This window comes from Oncorhynchus kisutch, linkage group LG12 (genome assembly GCF_002021735.2).
Source record: "Oncorhynchus kisutch isolate 150728-3 linkage group LG12, Okis_V2, whole genome shotgun sequence".
Taxonomy (NCBI): Eukaryota; Metazoa; Chordata; class Actinopteri; order Salmoniformes; family Salmonidae; genus Oncorhynchus; species Oncorhynchus kisutch.
This window is the reverse complement of record NC_034185.2, coordinates 53,005,177-53,021,935: the sequence shown is the minus strand read 5'-3', so window position 1 is coordinate 53,021,935 and position 16,759 is coordinate 53,005,177. Positions and strand designations below refer to the sequence as shown.

At 41.6% G+C, this 16,759-nt stretch overlaps 2 protein-coding genes across 13 annotated transcripts in view; one reads left to right on the top strand and one right to left on the bottom strand.

Annotated features, from left to right (window-relative positions):
- Positions 1-16,759, bottom strand: part of LOC109901251 (zinc finger protein 583-like) — an 880,650-nt gene that overhangs the window by 616,598 nt on the left and 247,293 nt on the right. The gene's annotated exons all lie outside the window — the stretch shown is intronic.
- LOC109901195 (gastrula zinc finger protein XlCGF48.2-like) overlaps positions 1-16,759 on the top strand; it is a 37,950-nt gene that overhangs the window by 1,259 nt on the left and 19,932 nt on the right. Inside the window, exons 2-3 of one of the 3 annotated variants that reach the window (XM_031836584.1) lie at positions 733-857; positions 1,063-2,476. The exons of 1 other annotated variant lie outside the window; for it this stretch is intronic. In XM_031836584.1, coding sequence (XP_031692444.1) covers positions 733-857; positions 1,063-2,208 — 1,271 coding nt within the window. In that variant the 3' untranslated portion in view covers positions 2,209-2,476. Of the gene's footprint in view, positions 1-732; positions 858-1,062; positions 2,477-14,328; positions 14,783-16,759 lie in introns of those variants that run through there. One more of the 3 variants, XM_020497247.2, reaches the window with a different exon arrangement.

Sequence of the window (16,759 nt, the reverse complement as noted above, 5' to 3'; positions counted from 1 at the left end):
GGTGAACAGGCAGTGGCTCGGGTGGTTGTTGTCCTTGATGATCTTTATGGCCTTCCTGTGACATCGGGTGGTGTAGGTGTCCTGGAGGGCAGGTAGTTGCCCCCGGTGATGCGTTGGGCAGACCTCACTACCCTCTGGAGAACCTTACAGTTGTGGGCGGAGCAGTTGCCGTACCAGGCGGTGATACAGCCCGACAGGATGCTCTCGATTGTGCATCTGTAGAAGTTTGTGAGTGCTTTTGGTGACAAGCTGAATTTCTTCAGCCTCCTGAGGTTGAAGAGGCGCTGCTGCGCCTTCTTCACGATGCTGTCTGTGTGGGTGGACCAATTCAGTTTGTCTGTGATGTGTACGCCAAGGAACTTAATACTTACTACCCTCTCCACTACTGTCCCATCGATGTGGATAGGGGGGTGCTCCCTCTGCTGTTTCCTGAAGTCCACAATCATCTCCTTTGTTTTGTTGACGTTGAGTGTGAGGTTATTTTCCTGACACCACACTCCGAGGGCTATCTTGCTCATAGACACAATATCATATTCTAACCAGATTATTGATTTACTGCATTTCCGGTTATATACTAAATGAAAACAATGTGATGCATGGAACACAATTCATCGATCTATAAATAGTATATTAGAAGTTGTGAAGTGTTACCTTACATCCTTGCCAATTCTAGACAGTGTCAATAGTATACAATATACCTAACCACTTCTTTTCCTCCAATCACTCTCTCAGGTGAAGGACATCACACTGGAGGCCACAGGAACGTTGTGAAGCCAGCAGGACACAATACATGGAGAGATGACCAACCAATCACTGTTGATGAGGGGATAGGAAACACAACCCATCATGTTATAGAGGTTATAATAATAGTGTTACATCAAGATTAGTTACTTTGTAAATCAAATGTGGACAGTTTATTTCAGAAAAGCTCCCCTCAGCTATTCACTTGCTTACATGTACATCCTTATTTATCTGCCATAGGGAGCTTGTGAGACTTCCCTACGACATTGTTATCCAATTCAACCTATGTACCGGTAATAACCTCCTTTCTTCTTTTGTCAGTCTGCAGAGGCTGAAGGTCCTGGGGTCAAGCAGGAAAAGTCTGAAGTAGAGGTGGACCCACGGCACAGTAGAAACATCCAGACTGGAGCGGCTGGAGCGCCCCCTGTAGCCACGGAGAACCCCACCACCGCCCAAGAGCAGTCCAGGACCCGACACAGCATCATGGTCAGTGGAACGCTGAACACCATCCTCAAGTCAGAGACAGACACCAAGACCTTAACGGGGTTGAACCGACTGGGCTGTCCTCCTGCTCCACGCTCAGAGTATTTACTTTATGGCAATACAAGCCCGAGAACTGTTCTGTCCCATCGGGACTCAGGTGACACTTTACAGACTGTCAATGACCCATCCTGTTCATACACTACAGAGATGATACCTGGTGACATGCCTGTGGTATTAGATGCACAGACTAATCCAATGAAAGTGGACTGGAACCAGTACAGTAGTAGTGGATACTCTGAAGGGTGCCTAGATAAGAAAGGGGAGAGCCTGGTCGTAGATGAGGTGACTGTGAAAGTGGAGGGCGACGCTCCTCTGACATGGAATGCATACGAAACTCACTTAGGAGAAGGACACTCACAAGGCAACACCATTGACTTCTTAGACTACAGGGAAAGCTTAGAGCCAAATCTAAATGTCATGACCCACTCCCCTTTACACACGTTTACACACGATCCATTATCCATGTCGATGGGGCCCTCCGATTCACACAGGGAACAAATGGCCAAGGCGCGGGGTGAGGGAGCCACATCGGGCAATGGTAAAGAGAAACGGTTCCTTTGCATGTTCTGTAACAAAGGCTTCAGCTGCCCCCAGAAGGTGGACATCCACCAGAGGGTCCACACAGGGGTGAAACCCTTCAGTTGTACCCAGTGTCACATGCGCTTCGCCCAGGCATGCACCCTGAAGAGGCACCAGAGGGTCCACACAGGGGAGAAACCCTTCAGCTGTACCCAGTGCCACATGCGCTTTGCCCAGGCTGGTGACCTAAAGAGGCACCAGAGGGTCCACACGGGAGAGAGGCCTTTCGCCTGTGCACACTGTGGGAAGAGGTTCTCAGAGAAGAGCTACCTCAGGTTACACCAGCAGAAAAAACACTCCACTCTAACAAACACTTTTATATCAAAAGACAAAGATTCATTTTAGTTGTCATCAGAAAATATCCACAGATGCATTTGGATATTCCTGGGTAGAATATTATATCCAGATATTGTGTGATATATAAGGCATAGTGTGTATATACAGTGCCTACAGTGCATTTGGAAGGTATTCAGACCCCTTGACTTTTTCCACATTTTGTTACGTTACAGCCTTGTTGTTTTCCCTCAATCTACACACAATACCCCACAATGACAAAGCAAAAACAGGTTTATAAATGTTTGTATATGTATTAAAAATCAACTGAAATTTCACATTTACATAAGTATTCAGACCCTTTTTACTCAGTACTTTGTTGAATACCTTTGGCAGATATGACTCTACAAGCTTGGTACACCTGTATTTGGGGAGTTTCTCAGATTCTTCTCTGCAGATCCACTCAAGCACTGTCAGGTTGGATGGGGAGCGTCACTGCACAGCTATTTTCAGGTCTCCAGAGATGTTCAATCGGGTTCAAGTCCGGGCACTGCCTGGGCCACTCAATGACATTCAGAGACTTGTCCCGAAGCCACTCCTGCGTTGTCTTGGCTGTGTGCTTAGGGTCATTGTCCTGTTGGATGGTGAACCTTCGCCCCAGTCATAGGTTCTGAGTGTTCTGGAGCAGGTTTTCATCATCTCTGTACTTTTCTCTTTTCATCATTCCCCCAATCCTGACTAGTCTCCCAGTCCCTGCTGCTGAAAAATGGTGCCAGGTTTCCTCCAGATGTGACACTTGGCATTCAGGACAAAGAGTTAAATCTTGGTTTCATCAGACCAGAAAATCTTGTTTCTCATGGTGTGAGAGTCCATTAGATGCTTTTTGGAAACTCCAAGTGGGCTGTCATGTGCCTTTTACTAAGGAGTGGCTTCCTTCTGGTCACTCTACCATAAAAGGCCTGATTGGTGGAGTTCTGCAGAGATGGTTGTCCTTTTGGAAGGTTATCCCATCTCCACAGAGGAACTCTGTCAGAGTGACCATCAGGTTCTTGGTCACCTCCCTGATGAAGGCCCTTCTCCACCGATTTCTCGGTTTGGCCGGGCGGCCAACTCTAGGAAGAGTCTTGGTGGTTCCAAACTTCTTCCATTTAAGAATGATGGAGGCCACTGTGTTCTTGGGGACCTTCAATGCTGCAGAATTTTTTTTTGGTACCCTTCCCCAGATCTGTGCCTCGACACAATGCTGTCTCGGAGCTCTACGGCCAATTCCTTCGACCTCATGGCTTGGTTTTCGCTCTGACATGCACTGTCAACTGTGGGACCTTACAGTCGTATGAAAAAGTTTGGGCACCCCTGACAATTTCCATGATTTCCATTTATGAATATTTGGGTGTTTGGATCAGCAATTTCATTTTGATCTATCAAATAACTGATGGACACAGTAATATTTCTGTAATGAAATGAGGTTTATTGGATTAACAGAAAATGGGCAATATGCATCAAAACAAAATTAGACCGGTGCATAAATTTGGGCACCCCAATAGAAAAATCGCATCACTATTTAGTAGAGCCTCCTTTTGCTAAAATAACAGCCTCTAGATGCTTCCCATAGCCTCTAATGAGTGTCTGGATTCTGGATGAAGGTATTTTGGACCATTCCTCCTTACAAAACATCTCCAGTTCAGTTAGTTTTGATGGTTGCCGAGCATGGACAGCCCGCTTCAAATCATCCCACAGATTCTCAATGATATTCAGGTCTGGGGACTGGGATGGCCATTCCAGAACATTGTACTTGTTCCTCTGCATAAATGCCCGGGTAGATTTTGAGCAGTGTTTTGGGTCATTGTCTTGTTGAAATATCCAGCTCTGGCGTAACTTCAACTTTGTGACTGATTCTTCAACATTATTCCCAAGAATTTGCTGATATTGAGCAGGATCCATGCGACCCTCAACTTTAACAAGATTCCCAGCACTGGCCACACAGCACCACAGCATGATGGAACCCCCACCAAATTTTATTGTGGGTAGCAAGTGTTTTTCTTGGAACGCTGTGTTCTTTTGCCGCCATGCATAATGTCCCTTGTTATGACCAAATAACTCAATCTTTGTTTCATCAGTCCACAGCACCTTATTTCAAAATTAAGCTGGCTTGTCCAAATGTGTGTTTGCATACCTCAAGCGACTCTGTTTGTGGCGTGTGTGCAGAAAAAGCTTCTTCCGCATCACTCTCCCATACAGCTTCTCCTTGTGCAAAGTGCGCTGAATTGTTGAACGATGCACAGTGACACCATCTGCAGCAAGATGATGTTGTAGGTCTTTGGAGGTGGTCTGTGGGCTGATTTTGACCGTTCTCACCATCCTTCGCCTTTGCCTCTCCGATATTTTACTTGGCCTGCCACTTCTGGCCTTAACAAGAACTGTGCCTGTGGTCTTCCATTTCCTCACTATGTTCCTCACAGTGGACACTGACAGCCTAAATCTCGGCGATAGCTTTTTGTAGCCATCCTCTAAACCATAATGTTGAACAATCTTTGTTTTCAGGTTATTTGAGAGTTGTTTTGAGGCCCCCATGTTGCCACTCTTCAGAGGAGAGTCAAAGAGAACAACAAATTGCAATTGGCCACCTTAAATACCTTTTCTCATGATTGGATGCACTTGTCTATGTAGTTCAATGCTTAATGAGCTCACTAAACCAATTGTGTGTTCCAATTAATCAGTGCTAAGTAGTTACAGGTATTCAAATCAACAGAATGATAAGGGTGCCCACATTTTTGCATAGCCTATTTTTCACATCTGATTTAATATCATAACTTAATATTGCTACACTAAAAATCTTTGTCTGGACAATACCCCAGTACTCAGCTTTTATTAGAAAATTAATGGCATGCCACTGTGATCATTTTTTGTGACGACAGAGTAAATTATTATGCAGCCTCAGAGGGGTGCCCAAACTTTTTCATACGACTGTATATAGATAGGCGTGTGCCTTTCCAAATCATGCCCAATCAATTGAATTTACCACAGGTCGACTCCAAGTTGTAGAAACATCTCAAGGATGATCAATGGAAACAGGATGCAACTGAGCTCAATTTCGAGTCTCATAGCAAAGGGTCTGAATACATGTGTAAATAAGGTATTATTTTTATTTTAATACATTTGCAATCATTTTAAAAAACAGTTTGCTTCATCATTATGGAGTATTGACGTAAAGATACTTTCATAGAAAATGACTCAAGTAAAATTGAGTCACCCAGTAAAATAATACTTGAGTAAAAGTCTAAAAGTATTTGGGTTTTAAATGTACTTAAGTATCAAAAGTAAAAGTGTTAATTTCTAATTCACACATTCTTGTTTATTTATTTATTTAAAGGGAGACAGGGGCTTACTACAAACAAAGCATTTGTGTTTAGTGAGTCCGCCAGATCAGAGGCAGTAGGGATGACCAGGGATGTTCTCTTGATAAGTGTGTGAATTGGACCATTTTCCTGTCAAAATGTAACAAGTACTTTTGGGTGTTAAGGAAAATGTATGGAGTAAAAAGTAAATTATTTTCTTTACTATTGTAGTAAAAGTTGTCAAATATAAATACTAAAGTACAGATACGCCAAAAAACTACTTAAGTAGTACTTAAGTACTTTACACCACTGATCCTGACAAACTCCCCAGTCCCTACCAATGACAAGCATACCCATAACATGATGCTGCCACCACAATACTTAAATAGAGAGGGCTTCATTCTGTTGTATTTGATTTGAGACAACCCTCTATTTTTAAAAAATTCAGGCCAAAAATATAATGTAAGTGCAATGTTGTTGATCTCTTTGTATTCAAGTATTGTGATGGCAGCATCATGTTATGGTTATGTCACCGGCAGGGCCTAGGGAATTTATGATAAAAAATAAATATGAAACGAGCAAAGAAACTCACCTCAGTCTTCTGAAAACCCTGGGATAGGGTTTTATTTTTCTGTGGGACAATTACACAGAGGTGTTGAGAGTTCCTGAGTGATCTAGTCTCAGTAGTGACTTAAATCAGCTTTAAAAAAATCGGAGACAAGGTTTGAATATGGCTGTCCAATGATTCCCAATTTTGACAACAATGGATATAGTGTTGTGCGAAGTCGGTAGAATCTTATTCCAAGTTATTCACAGCTATAATTGCAGCCAAAATGTGCTTCCACTAAGTATTAACTGATTGGTGGAGACTTATCCATTTTTTTCTTAATTTGGTAAATGTTCTATAACTTTCTTTTACTTGAAAATTTGGAGAAGGTTGTGTAGATCTGCAGGAAAATGTAATTTAATTCCTTTTTATATTGAATTTTGAGGCAGCAAAATGTGAAAAAAAGTTAAAGGTGGTGTAGACTTTCGATATGCACTGTACGCCTAAAAAGTCTGTTACATATTTTGTTTGTACTGTGTAGGCTATAATGATGTTCACAAATGCCCTTTTTATTACTTCCGTTCAACTACTTGTTTTTTTCCCCCAGGACACCTTTTATTGAAAACATTTAGGCAGTTTATCATGCAGATTTGTAGTAAAGACATATATATGTATATGTCGTTTTCATATGGTCTGTTTAAAACTTGTTTATGTTTAATAAACACAAAATGGGACTTAATTCAAATACTTTTCTCATTGAGACTCTTTAGTGTACATCACATCTGATCTCATCCTATTCTGCATAAACATGACAGTTATAACCAATACATATTGAACAAAAATATTAACACAACATGGAAAGTGTTGGTTTCATGAGCTGAAATAAAAGACCCCAGAAATGTAACATATGCACAAAAAGCTTATTTCTCTAGAATATTGTGCACAAATTTCTTTACATCCCTGTTATTGAGCATTTCTCCTTTGCCAAGATAATCCAACATCCAACTGGCAGGTGTGGCATATCAAGATACTGATTAAACAACAATCATTCCACAGGTGCACCTTGTGCTTGGGGACAAAAGGCCACTAAAATGTGCGATTTTGTCACACAACACAATGCCACAGATGTCTCAAGTTGAGGGAGCGTGCAATTGGCATGCTGACTGCAGGAATGTCCTCGAGCGCTGCTGCCAGTGAATTGAATGTTAATTTCTCTACCAAAGTCGTTTTTAGAGAATTTGGCAGTTCGTCCAAACGGTTCACAACCGCAGACCACGTGTATGGCGTCGTGTTGGCGAACGGTTTGCTGATGTCAACGTTGTGAATAGAGTGCACCACGGTGGCGGTGGGGTTGTGGTATTGCCAGTCATAAGTTAGGAACACAATTGCATTTTATCGATGGCAATTTGAATGCACAGAGATACTTTGACAAGCTCCTGAGACAAGCTCCATTGTCGTGACATTCGTCAGCCACCATCATCTCATGTTTCAGCATGATAATGCACTGCCCCATGTCGCGAGGATCTGTACACAATTCCTGGAAGCTGAAAATGTCCCAGTTCTTCCATGGCCTGCATACGCACCAGACACGTCACCCATTGAGCATGTTTGGGATGCTCTGGATTGATGTGTATGATAGCGTGTTCCAGTTCCCGCCAATATCCAGCAACTTCGGACAGTATTTGAAGAGGAGTGGAACAACCTTCCACAGGCCACAATAAACAGTCTGATCAACTCTATGCGAAGGAGATGTATAAACTGCATGAGGCAAATGGTGGTCACACCAGATACGGACTGGTTTTCTGATCCATGCCCTTACCTTTTTTTTCCATTGCCCAATGAGAAGATACTCCATAGCAGGGTGCTCATATCAGATTTCTTGATCCAACATCTCACTCTGTACCTCTTACAGTCAGTAGACTTGGAGGATGGGAAGCCTGATCTGCTGCTAGTCAAAGAGGAGACAATGGACAACAGACCAGAGAGCATTGATCTGCTGAGTGGACTAAAGATGCAGGAGCTAGGTAAGGGAGACATACATATACAGAACATAATATATATACTTCAATGGGAATAGTGATGCATCTGGCTATTTTTTTCCACAAATCTCCATATGTAGACTTTTCACTGCCATGCTTATAAAGTCTATTTTGGAATCTCTTCCTGCAGGTGGTTGGCTGGAGGCTAACAGAGGACACTGGGTGGCCATCTTGGATTCCTAGACAGGTTTAGCCAAGATCCAAGGGGGACAACATTACTGAGCAGGCCAGGATCAGAGGCTAAATAGTAGAGGTCAGTGGATGGGAAATGGTTCCAATCATTTTTCCACCATTCATTTTTGATTTTAGAAACACTTAAAATAAGGACTGTGTCGTGTAGGCTTACCGTGGGGTGACGTTTAGATAACCATGTAAATCTCTCTCGGACAAGGTGAATTTTATCAATATATTCAGCCCTATTTACTCTCAGATTCTAAAATGCTAATTAGCATCAAAGTAGACATCATGCAAGACTACAAATCCCTGCAAAGCATTCTCTAGCTGACACCTTTGCTAACTGGTTTGTGATTATTTAAAACTTGCAGAAGACAGTGCACAGAATTGTAAATTTAAAGAAATGTAGCCAATTTATTCATGACTAAATTTAGCTAACATTAGATAGTTAATCCATAGATTCTTACCTTTGCCTCAATTCAGCAGTCTCGTCCAGATCATCATGGCATTTGTAGTTCTTTATGATAGCCACATTAGCAATTTATTTTGGGGGGTTAAATACTGGCAAAAATATTAAGTCACCTTGTCCTAGAGAGATTTACAGTTATCAAAACATCACGTCAGGGTAAGTCTACACGAAACACAGCCCTTATTTGTAGTGTTTCTTATATCCCCTATGGGGAAAATGAATGGTGGAAAAACAACTGGAAAAATGTACTTGTTTGACCGCTAGGTTATATGGGTATTATGACTCATACTGTGGTACTCTATATGGAACTGGATGAGGTGAACTGAAGAAAGAATGAGTATGATGAGGCAGAGTAGATGATATGGTGATGGATGGTGTCTGTAAAAATGCTTCACTGATGAAAAGTGACAACCTTGTCCTGTTGTTTGATGCTGGTGTTTTATAATGAGGAAATTATAGTGCCTTAATTCATGTTTAATTGATATGAAGTACTGAAGATGTATGTAATGTTAAACCTTCTCCAAAGTATTCAAAAATTAATTTTATCAAAGGGAGGGTACCAGATTTACAGAAAATGTAAAGTGTTACCATAGTGAGAAAAGTTATTCTACTTGCCACAGGTATAGTTTTGTGCAGTAAAAGTACATTGATGAAATTAAATACAAAATTGACTCTGTGCTGACTGACTTGGTTATTTTTGTGTCATTGCTGTGACTGAGTTCTGTATATCAGTTGAACCAAAACATTATACACTGCTCAAAAAAATAAAGGGAACACTTAAACAACACAATGTAACTCCAAGTCAATCACACTTCTATGAAATCAAACTGTCCACTTAGGAAGCAACTCTGATTGACAATAAATGTCACATGCTGTTGTGCAAATGGAATAGACAACAGGTGGAAATTATAGGCAATTAGCAAGACACCCCCAATAAAGGAGTGGTTCTGCAGGCGGTGACCACATTCCACTTCTCAGTTCCTATGCTTCCTGGCTGATGTTTTGGTCACTTTTGAATGCTGGCGGTGCTTTCATTCTAGTGGTAGCATGAGACTGAGTCTACAACCCACACAAGTGGCTCAGGTAGTGCAGCTCATCCAGGATGACACATCAATGCGAGCTGTGGCAAGAAGGTTTGCTGTGTCTGTCAGTGTAGTGTCCAGAGCATGGAGGCACTACCAGGAGACAGGCCAGTACAGCAGGAGACGTGGAGGAGGCCGTAGGAGGGCAACAACCCAGCAGCAGGACCGCTACCTCCGCCTTTGTGTAAGGAGGAGCACTGCCAGAGCCCTGCAAAATGACCTACAGCAGGCCACAAATGTGCATGTGTCTGCTCAAACGGTCAGAAACAGACTCCATGAGGTTGGTATGAGGGCCCGACGTCCACAGGTTGGGGTTGTGCTTACAGCCCAACACCGTGCAGGACGTTTGGCATTTGCCAGAGAACACCAAGATTGGCAAATTCGCCACTGGCGCCCCGGTTTGGCAGTGGGTCAGTCATGGTGTGGCATTTCTTTGGGGGGCCGCACAGCCCTCCATGTGCTCACCAGAGGTAGCCTGACTGCCATTAGTTACCGAGATGAGATCCTCAGATAAAAAATATTGTGTGGGCTGTTTTGTTAGACTTCACTTCGGTTTTTGACAGTATCGATCAGTCTGCTGCTGGAAAAACTTGTGTTATGGTTTTACACCCCCTGCTATATTGTGGATAAAGAGTTACTTGTCTAACAGAATACAGAGGGTGCTCTTAAATGGAAGCTTCTTCAACATATTTCAGGTAGAATCAGGAATTCCCCAAGGCAGCTGTCTATGCCCATTACCTTTTTCAATCTTTACTAATGAATTGCCACTGGCTTTGAGGAAAGCCAGAGTGTCTATGTATGCGGATGACTCAACACTATACACGTCAGCTACTACAGCTACTGATATTACTGATATTACTGCAACACTTAATAAAGAGTTGCAGTTAGTTTCAGAGTGGGTGGCAAGGAATAAGTTAGTCCTAAATATTTCTAAATCTAAAAGCATTGTATTTGGGACAAATCACTCACTAAACCCTAAACCCTCAACTAAATCATGTAGAAATTGAGCAAGTTGAGGTGACTAAACTGCTTGGAGTTACCCTGGATTGTAAACTGTCATGGTCAAAACATATTGATACAACATTAGCTAAGATGGGGAGAAGTATGTCCATAATAAAGCGCTGCTCTACCTTCTTAACAGCACTATCAACAAGGAAGATCCTAGGCCATAGTTGTAGCACCTGGACTGCTGTTCAGTCGTGCCACAAAAAAGGACTTAGGAAAATTGCAATTGGTTCAGAACAGGGCAGCACGGCTGGCTCTTGGATGTACACAGAGAGCTAATATTAGTAATATGCATGTCAATCTCTCCTGGCTCAAAGTGGAGGAGAGATCGACTTTATCACTACTTGTTTTTATGAGAGGTATTGACATGTTGAATGCACTGCGCTGTCTGTTTGAACTACTGGCGCACAGCTCGGACATCCATGCATATGCCACAAAAGGTCTCTTCACAATCCCCCATGTCCAGAACAGACTATGGAAGGAGCACAGTACTACATAGAGTCATGACTACATGGAACTCTATTCCACATCAAGTAAATGATGCAAGCAGTAAAATTAGAGTTAAAAAACTGATTTAAAATAATCACCTCATGGAACAGCAGGGACTTGTGCAGCAACAAACATAGGCACAGACATATGCATACACACACACGATAATGTACGCACACATGGATTTTGTACTGTAGATATGTGGTAGTTGTGGAGTAGGGGCCTGATGGCACAAAGTGTGTTGTGAAATCTGTAAATGTATTGTAAAGTTTTTAAAATTGTATGAACTGTCTTAATTTTGCTGGACTCCAGCTAATGGGGATCCATAATAAATAAAAATACAAACCACAAGGGATAAAAACTCCATCACCACCACACAAAACAATGGACAGGTGGACTGAACAACCTCAGTCCTGGTGGTCATCAGAGAGACAGAGGCTCCAGTCAGGGATCCAGTCTGCAGCCCAGACCCTTCTCTTCACAGTCTCAGTGCAGGGATGAAGCAGGGCCTGGGGCTGATAGAGATAGACCCTCCTGTTCCTATGATGCAAACACCACAGTATCCATGATGAACAGAGCAGGTCACCCTGGGCTTCAGCCTTCACAGAGGGGGGTGGGAGACCCCCTGGTGGTAGGCTTTCAGGAGGTGCCTAGTGTCTCAGTTCATAGAAAGCCTGGGCTTGGACCTGGGTCTAGCTTTCCTCAGCTACCTCATGGTTACCGCACCGATACAGACCAGGTCAGGATGGGCGTTCACCAGGAGAGGTACCTAGCCTAGAACACAACACACAATCCCAACAACATCCAAACAATGGCAAGATGTCAAGGAGGGAGTTGAAAGACTAACCACCTAAGGGTGGTGACTCCTGCTTCTACCTCTGGTGTAATTGGGTCTCAACGTTGGAGTCGAGCATTAGGACGGACGCAGACGAGCCGTACAGCTGCTCCACGTGTGGGAAGAGCTTTACTTAGGCGACCTATGTGAAGAAGCAACAGACCGTTCACACCAAGGGCAGGCCCTTCAAGTGCAAACTATGTTACAAGAGCTTCTCCTACCTGACTAAGCTAACCAGACATAAGTGTCCACAATGGGGAGAAATCGTAGCATTGTGGCTTTAGCTGACATATTATAGTCATCATGTGAAGTGTCTTGGAGTAAGAGTTTTTTGGATTACTAAATCCCTCAGTCTTTCTCACATTATACATACTTGTTTGGTGTGCTGGCATAGCCAAAACCCTGTCATTGAAGTGGAACACTATATTTCCCCTCTAAATTTAGTTTTGCCTGTTTTTTTCATAACAAATATGATGTCCCTCTTTTTAAAAGTATTTTTAGGTAATTTATGGTAATCTTTCTAAACAACTCTGCTCTGAGTTGAAAAGATACCAGAGAGGACGAGGCTAAATCTGTTCACGAAAATAAGCCCACAAAGTGAGACATTTTTGTATGGAGGTAACTTATTTTTATTCCTCGTGTTACTATATTATTTTTTAACTCTGCATCGTTGGGAAGGGCTCATAAGCAAGCATTTCACAATAAAGTATACACCAGTTGTATTCGGCGAATGCCACAAATAAAATTTGATTTTTAGATTTTATGAGTGTTGAATTCAGTTAACAAAAAATGTAAATGCTAATTTGCTACATGAGGCTTATTTGACTGAATATCAGTTTCATAATTGTTAGGTTACGAATGCACTGATGGGTGGACCCAAGTGGCATTTCGTCAACTTATCCCAAAAAATGTGTTAAATTAGAGTTGTGCCTGTTGTCAGAAATAGAGGACTCATCATGGATATAATCCGTTTTAGCATGGACATTGCCATTGAAGGCTGCCACCATTTTTAAAGTAGTCAACTGGGTAGGGATTCCTATGGTTGGGGATTCCTAGGAGTTGGGAGCAATCAGCCAATTAAGAAGAAAATGTACTACTTTAAAATGGAGATAGCCTCAATGGCGCTGCCATAGACTAAAAACATGCCCATACTGTCACATACGCTATAATAGCACAGATACCAAGATGACGCCACGTTCAAAACAACTGGAAACTCGGAAATCTCAGACTTCACACTTCAGAGCGTTCAAGAAGACTGAGAACTCAAAATAAAATGAGCTCAGACTGGGAAAAATAGTTTTGAGCGGTCATCCAACTTGGAATTCCAAGTCTGGGAACTCGAGCCTCTTCTAGTGCTCTGACTTTTCAACCTTTAGATCACTAACATCATGATTTGAGTTTTTTCCCCAGTTGTCTTGAAAGCACCACCAGTCCTCTATTTAGCTATTTATTCTATTATTTGTGTACTTGTTTGACATTTTACTGCATTGTTAGGAGCTAATAACATAAGCATTTTGATGCGCTCGCTATATCATTGGCTAAATTGTGTACACAAACCAATAAACTTTGATCTCCTGTTGTTCGCACTTGCATCTGCCTTCACATTAGCTAGAATGTTCCCACCTGATCTCGCCTCCTCTTATCTATGGACAAGTCTTTCCATTTTTAGTAAGACTATCTTGAATATCTTGTCAATATAATACACAATCGTTGAAGAGTTTGGATGTGTAATGTAATAAGCAGTACCCCATTTCCAGTGCTGTAAAGTAAACAAGTTTTTAAAAATACTATAAAGTACTACTTGAGTCCTTCTTCTCTGTACTTTACAATTTATATTTGACAACTTTTACTCCACTACATTACTGAAGAAAATATGTACTGTTTTACTCCCATACATATTTCATGACGTCAAAAAGTACTACTTAAATTTAGAATGCTCAGATAGGACAGCAATATCGTCCAAGTCATGCACATATCAATACAAGGGGTTGACGTCCCTACTGCCTCTGATCTGGCGGAATCACTAAACACAAATACTGCATTTGTAAATTATGTCTGAGTGTTGGAGTACTGTCTGGTTTGCTTAATATAAGGAATTTGATGTATAGCATTTACTTTTACTAAAGTATGGCAATTGAGTACTTTTTCCATCACTGTATATTTTAAAGAACAGCGCAAATACCGTTTTTATTTAGCCACACCCTTTGACCTATGACGCCAACCAATAACAACTTATATTCCGTGTAAACAATGACCAAGAACTATTTCCACGTTAGCGTTTTACTTTAGACGTTTATGAACACAATGGAAGTCAAAATATGACTCATTTAACTGCACATCATTGCATATTTACCCCAAATAGTGTTTAATTCGCGCAGAGACTGGACTTAGTTGATAGATGTTATCTAGGTAGGGCTAGCTGCTATGGTTTTTCACACTCAAATAGCCTCCATCATGGAGGTGCTAGCGAATGCAGCCGTGGCAGAGGTCTGTAAACTCGTCGACGACGACTATGCAGTGTTTCGTTTGGAAATAACTAAAAGCCAGAAAGAAAACAGGGCATTGCGGAGGAAACTACAGCTACTGGAACTGAAGGTGGTACGGGAGCGCGTACTCGTCAGCCGTCCCAGTAGTGTCAAGATCCTCGACCGATACAGAGGAATGGCAAGAGGTACATTTTGTAGAAGGTCGAGGCTGCGGGGCCTGCCGCCCCATTCCCCTCTGCGCATGTGTGACTTTAGATGCATTAACCGAGAGAGGAAGAGGCGAAGCGATAATTTTTCTCAACCCCAAATCTGTCCACGAAAATAAGCCCAGGAAGGCTTATATTTGTATGGAGGTAAATGAGTGTCAAATTTGGTCAACAAAAAATGTAATGGCTAATTTGCTACTTGAGGCATATTTGATCAATATAAGTTTCATAATGGTTAGGTTGTTACCGAAGCACTGATAGTGGCATTTCTGCAAATTTGGAAAAAAACGCCTTTATATCAGAGTTTTGCCTGTTGTCATTGAGATAGAGGACTCCTCATGGATATAACCTGTTTTTATCATGGACATTGCCATTGAGGGTTTCCACCATTTTAAAGTAGTCAACGGGGTGGCGATTCCTATGAGTTGGGAGCAATCAGCCAAAAAGGAAGAAAAAAAATGGACTACTTTCAAATGAAAGGAAAGGGGGATACCTAGTAGAAGTCGACCGATTATGATTTTTCAACGCCGATACCAATACCGATTATTGGAGTACCAAAAAAGCCGATGCCGATTAAATCGGGCGATAAAAAAAAAAAAGTGTATTTATTTGTAATAATGACAATTACAACAATACTGAATGAACACTTATTTTAACTTAATATAATACATCAATAAAAATCTAATAAATAATGAAACATGTTAAATTTGGTTTAAATAATGCAAAAACAAAGTGTTGGAGAAGTAAAAGTGCAATATGTGCCATGTAAAAAAGCTAACGTTTGAGTTCCTTGCTCAGAACATGAGAACATATGAAAATTGGTGGTTCCTATTAACATGAGACTTCAATATTCCAAGGTAAGAGGTTTTAGGTTGTAGTTAGTATAGTATTTATAGGACTATTTCTCTCTATACCATTTGTATTTCATATACCTTTGATTATTGGATGTTCTTATAGGCACTATAGTATTGCCAGTGTAACAGTATAGCTTCCGTCCCTCTCCTCGCCCCTACCTACCTGGGCTCGAACCAGGAACACATCGACAACAGCCACACTCGAAGCAGCATTACCCATCGCTCCACAAAAGCCGCGGCCCTTGCAGAGCAAGGGGAATAACTACTCCAAGTCTCAGAGCGAGTGATGTTTGAAACGCTATTAGCGCACACCCAGCTAACTAGCTAGCCATTTCACATCGGTTACACCAGCCATTAGGCTGATAGGCTTGAAGTCATAAACAGCGCTGTGCTTGCAAAGAGCTGCTGGCAAAATGCACGAAAGTGCTGTTTGAATGAATGCTTACGAGCATGCTGCTGCCTATCATCGCTCAGTCAGACTGCTCTATCAAATCATAGACTTAATTATAACATAATAACACACAGAAATACGAGCCTTTGGTCATTAATATGGTCGAATCCGGAAACTATCATTTCGAAAACAAAATGTTTATTATTTCAGTGAAATACGGAACCGTTCAGTATTTTATCTAACGGATGGCATCCCTAAGTCTAAATATTCTTGTTACATTGCACAACCTTCAATGTTATGTCATAATTACTTAAAATTATGGCAAATTAGTTCGCTATGAGCCAGGCTGCCCAAACTGTTGCATATACCCTGACTCTGCGTGCAATGAACGCAGAAATTACAGGGTCCATCTCAAATTACACAATTTCACCTGGTTAATATTGCCTGCTAACCTGGATTTCTTTTAGCTAAATATGCAGTTTTAAAAATATATACTTCTGTGTATTGATTTTAAGAAAGGCATTGGTGTTTATGGTTAGGTACAGTCGTCCAACGATTGTGCTTCTTTCGCAAATGCGCTTTTGTTAAATCATGCCCCAGTGTTGCATCGACTATATGCAACGCAGGACACGCTAGATAAACAAGTAATATCATCAACCATGTGTAGTTGTAACTAGTGATTATGATTGATTGATTGTTTTTTATAAGATA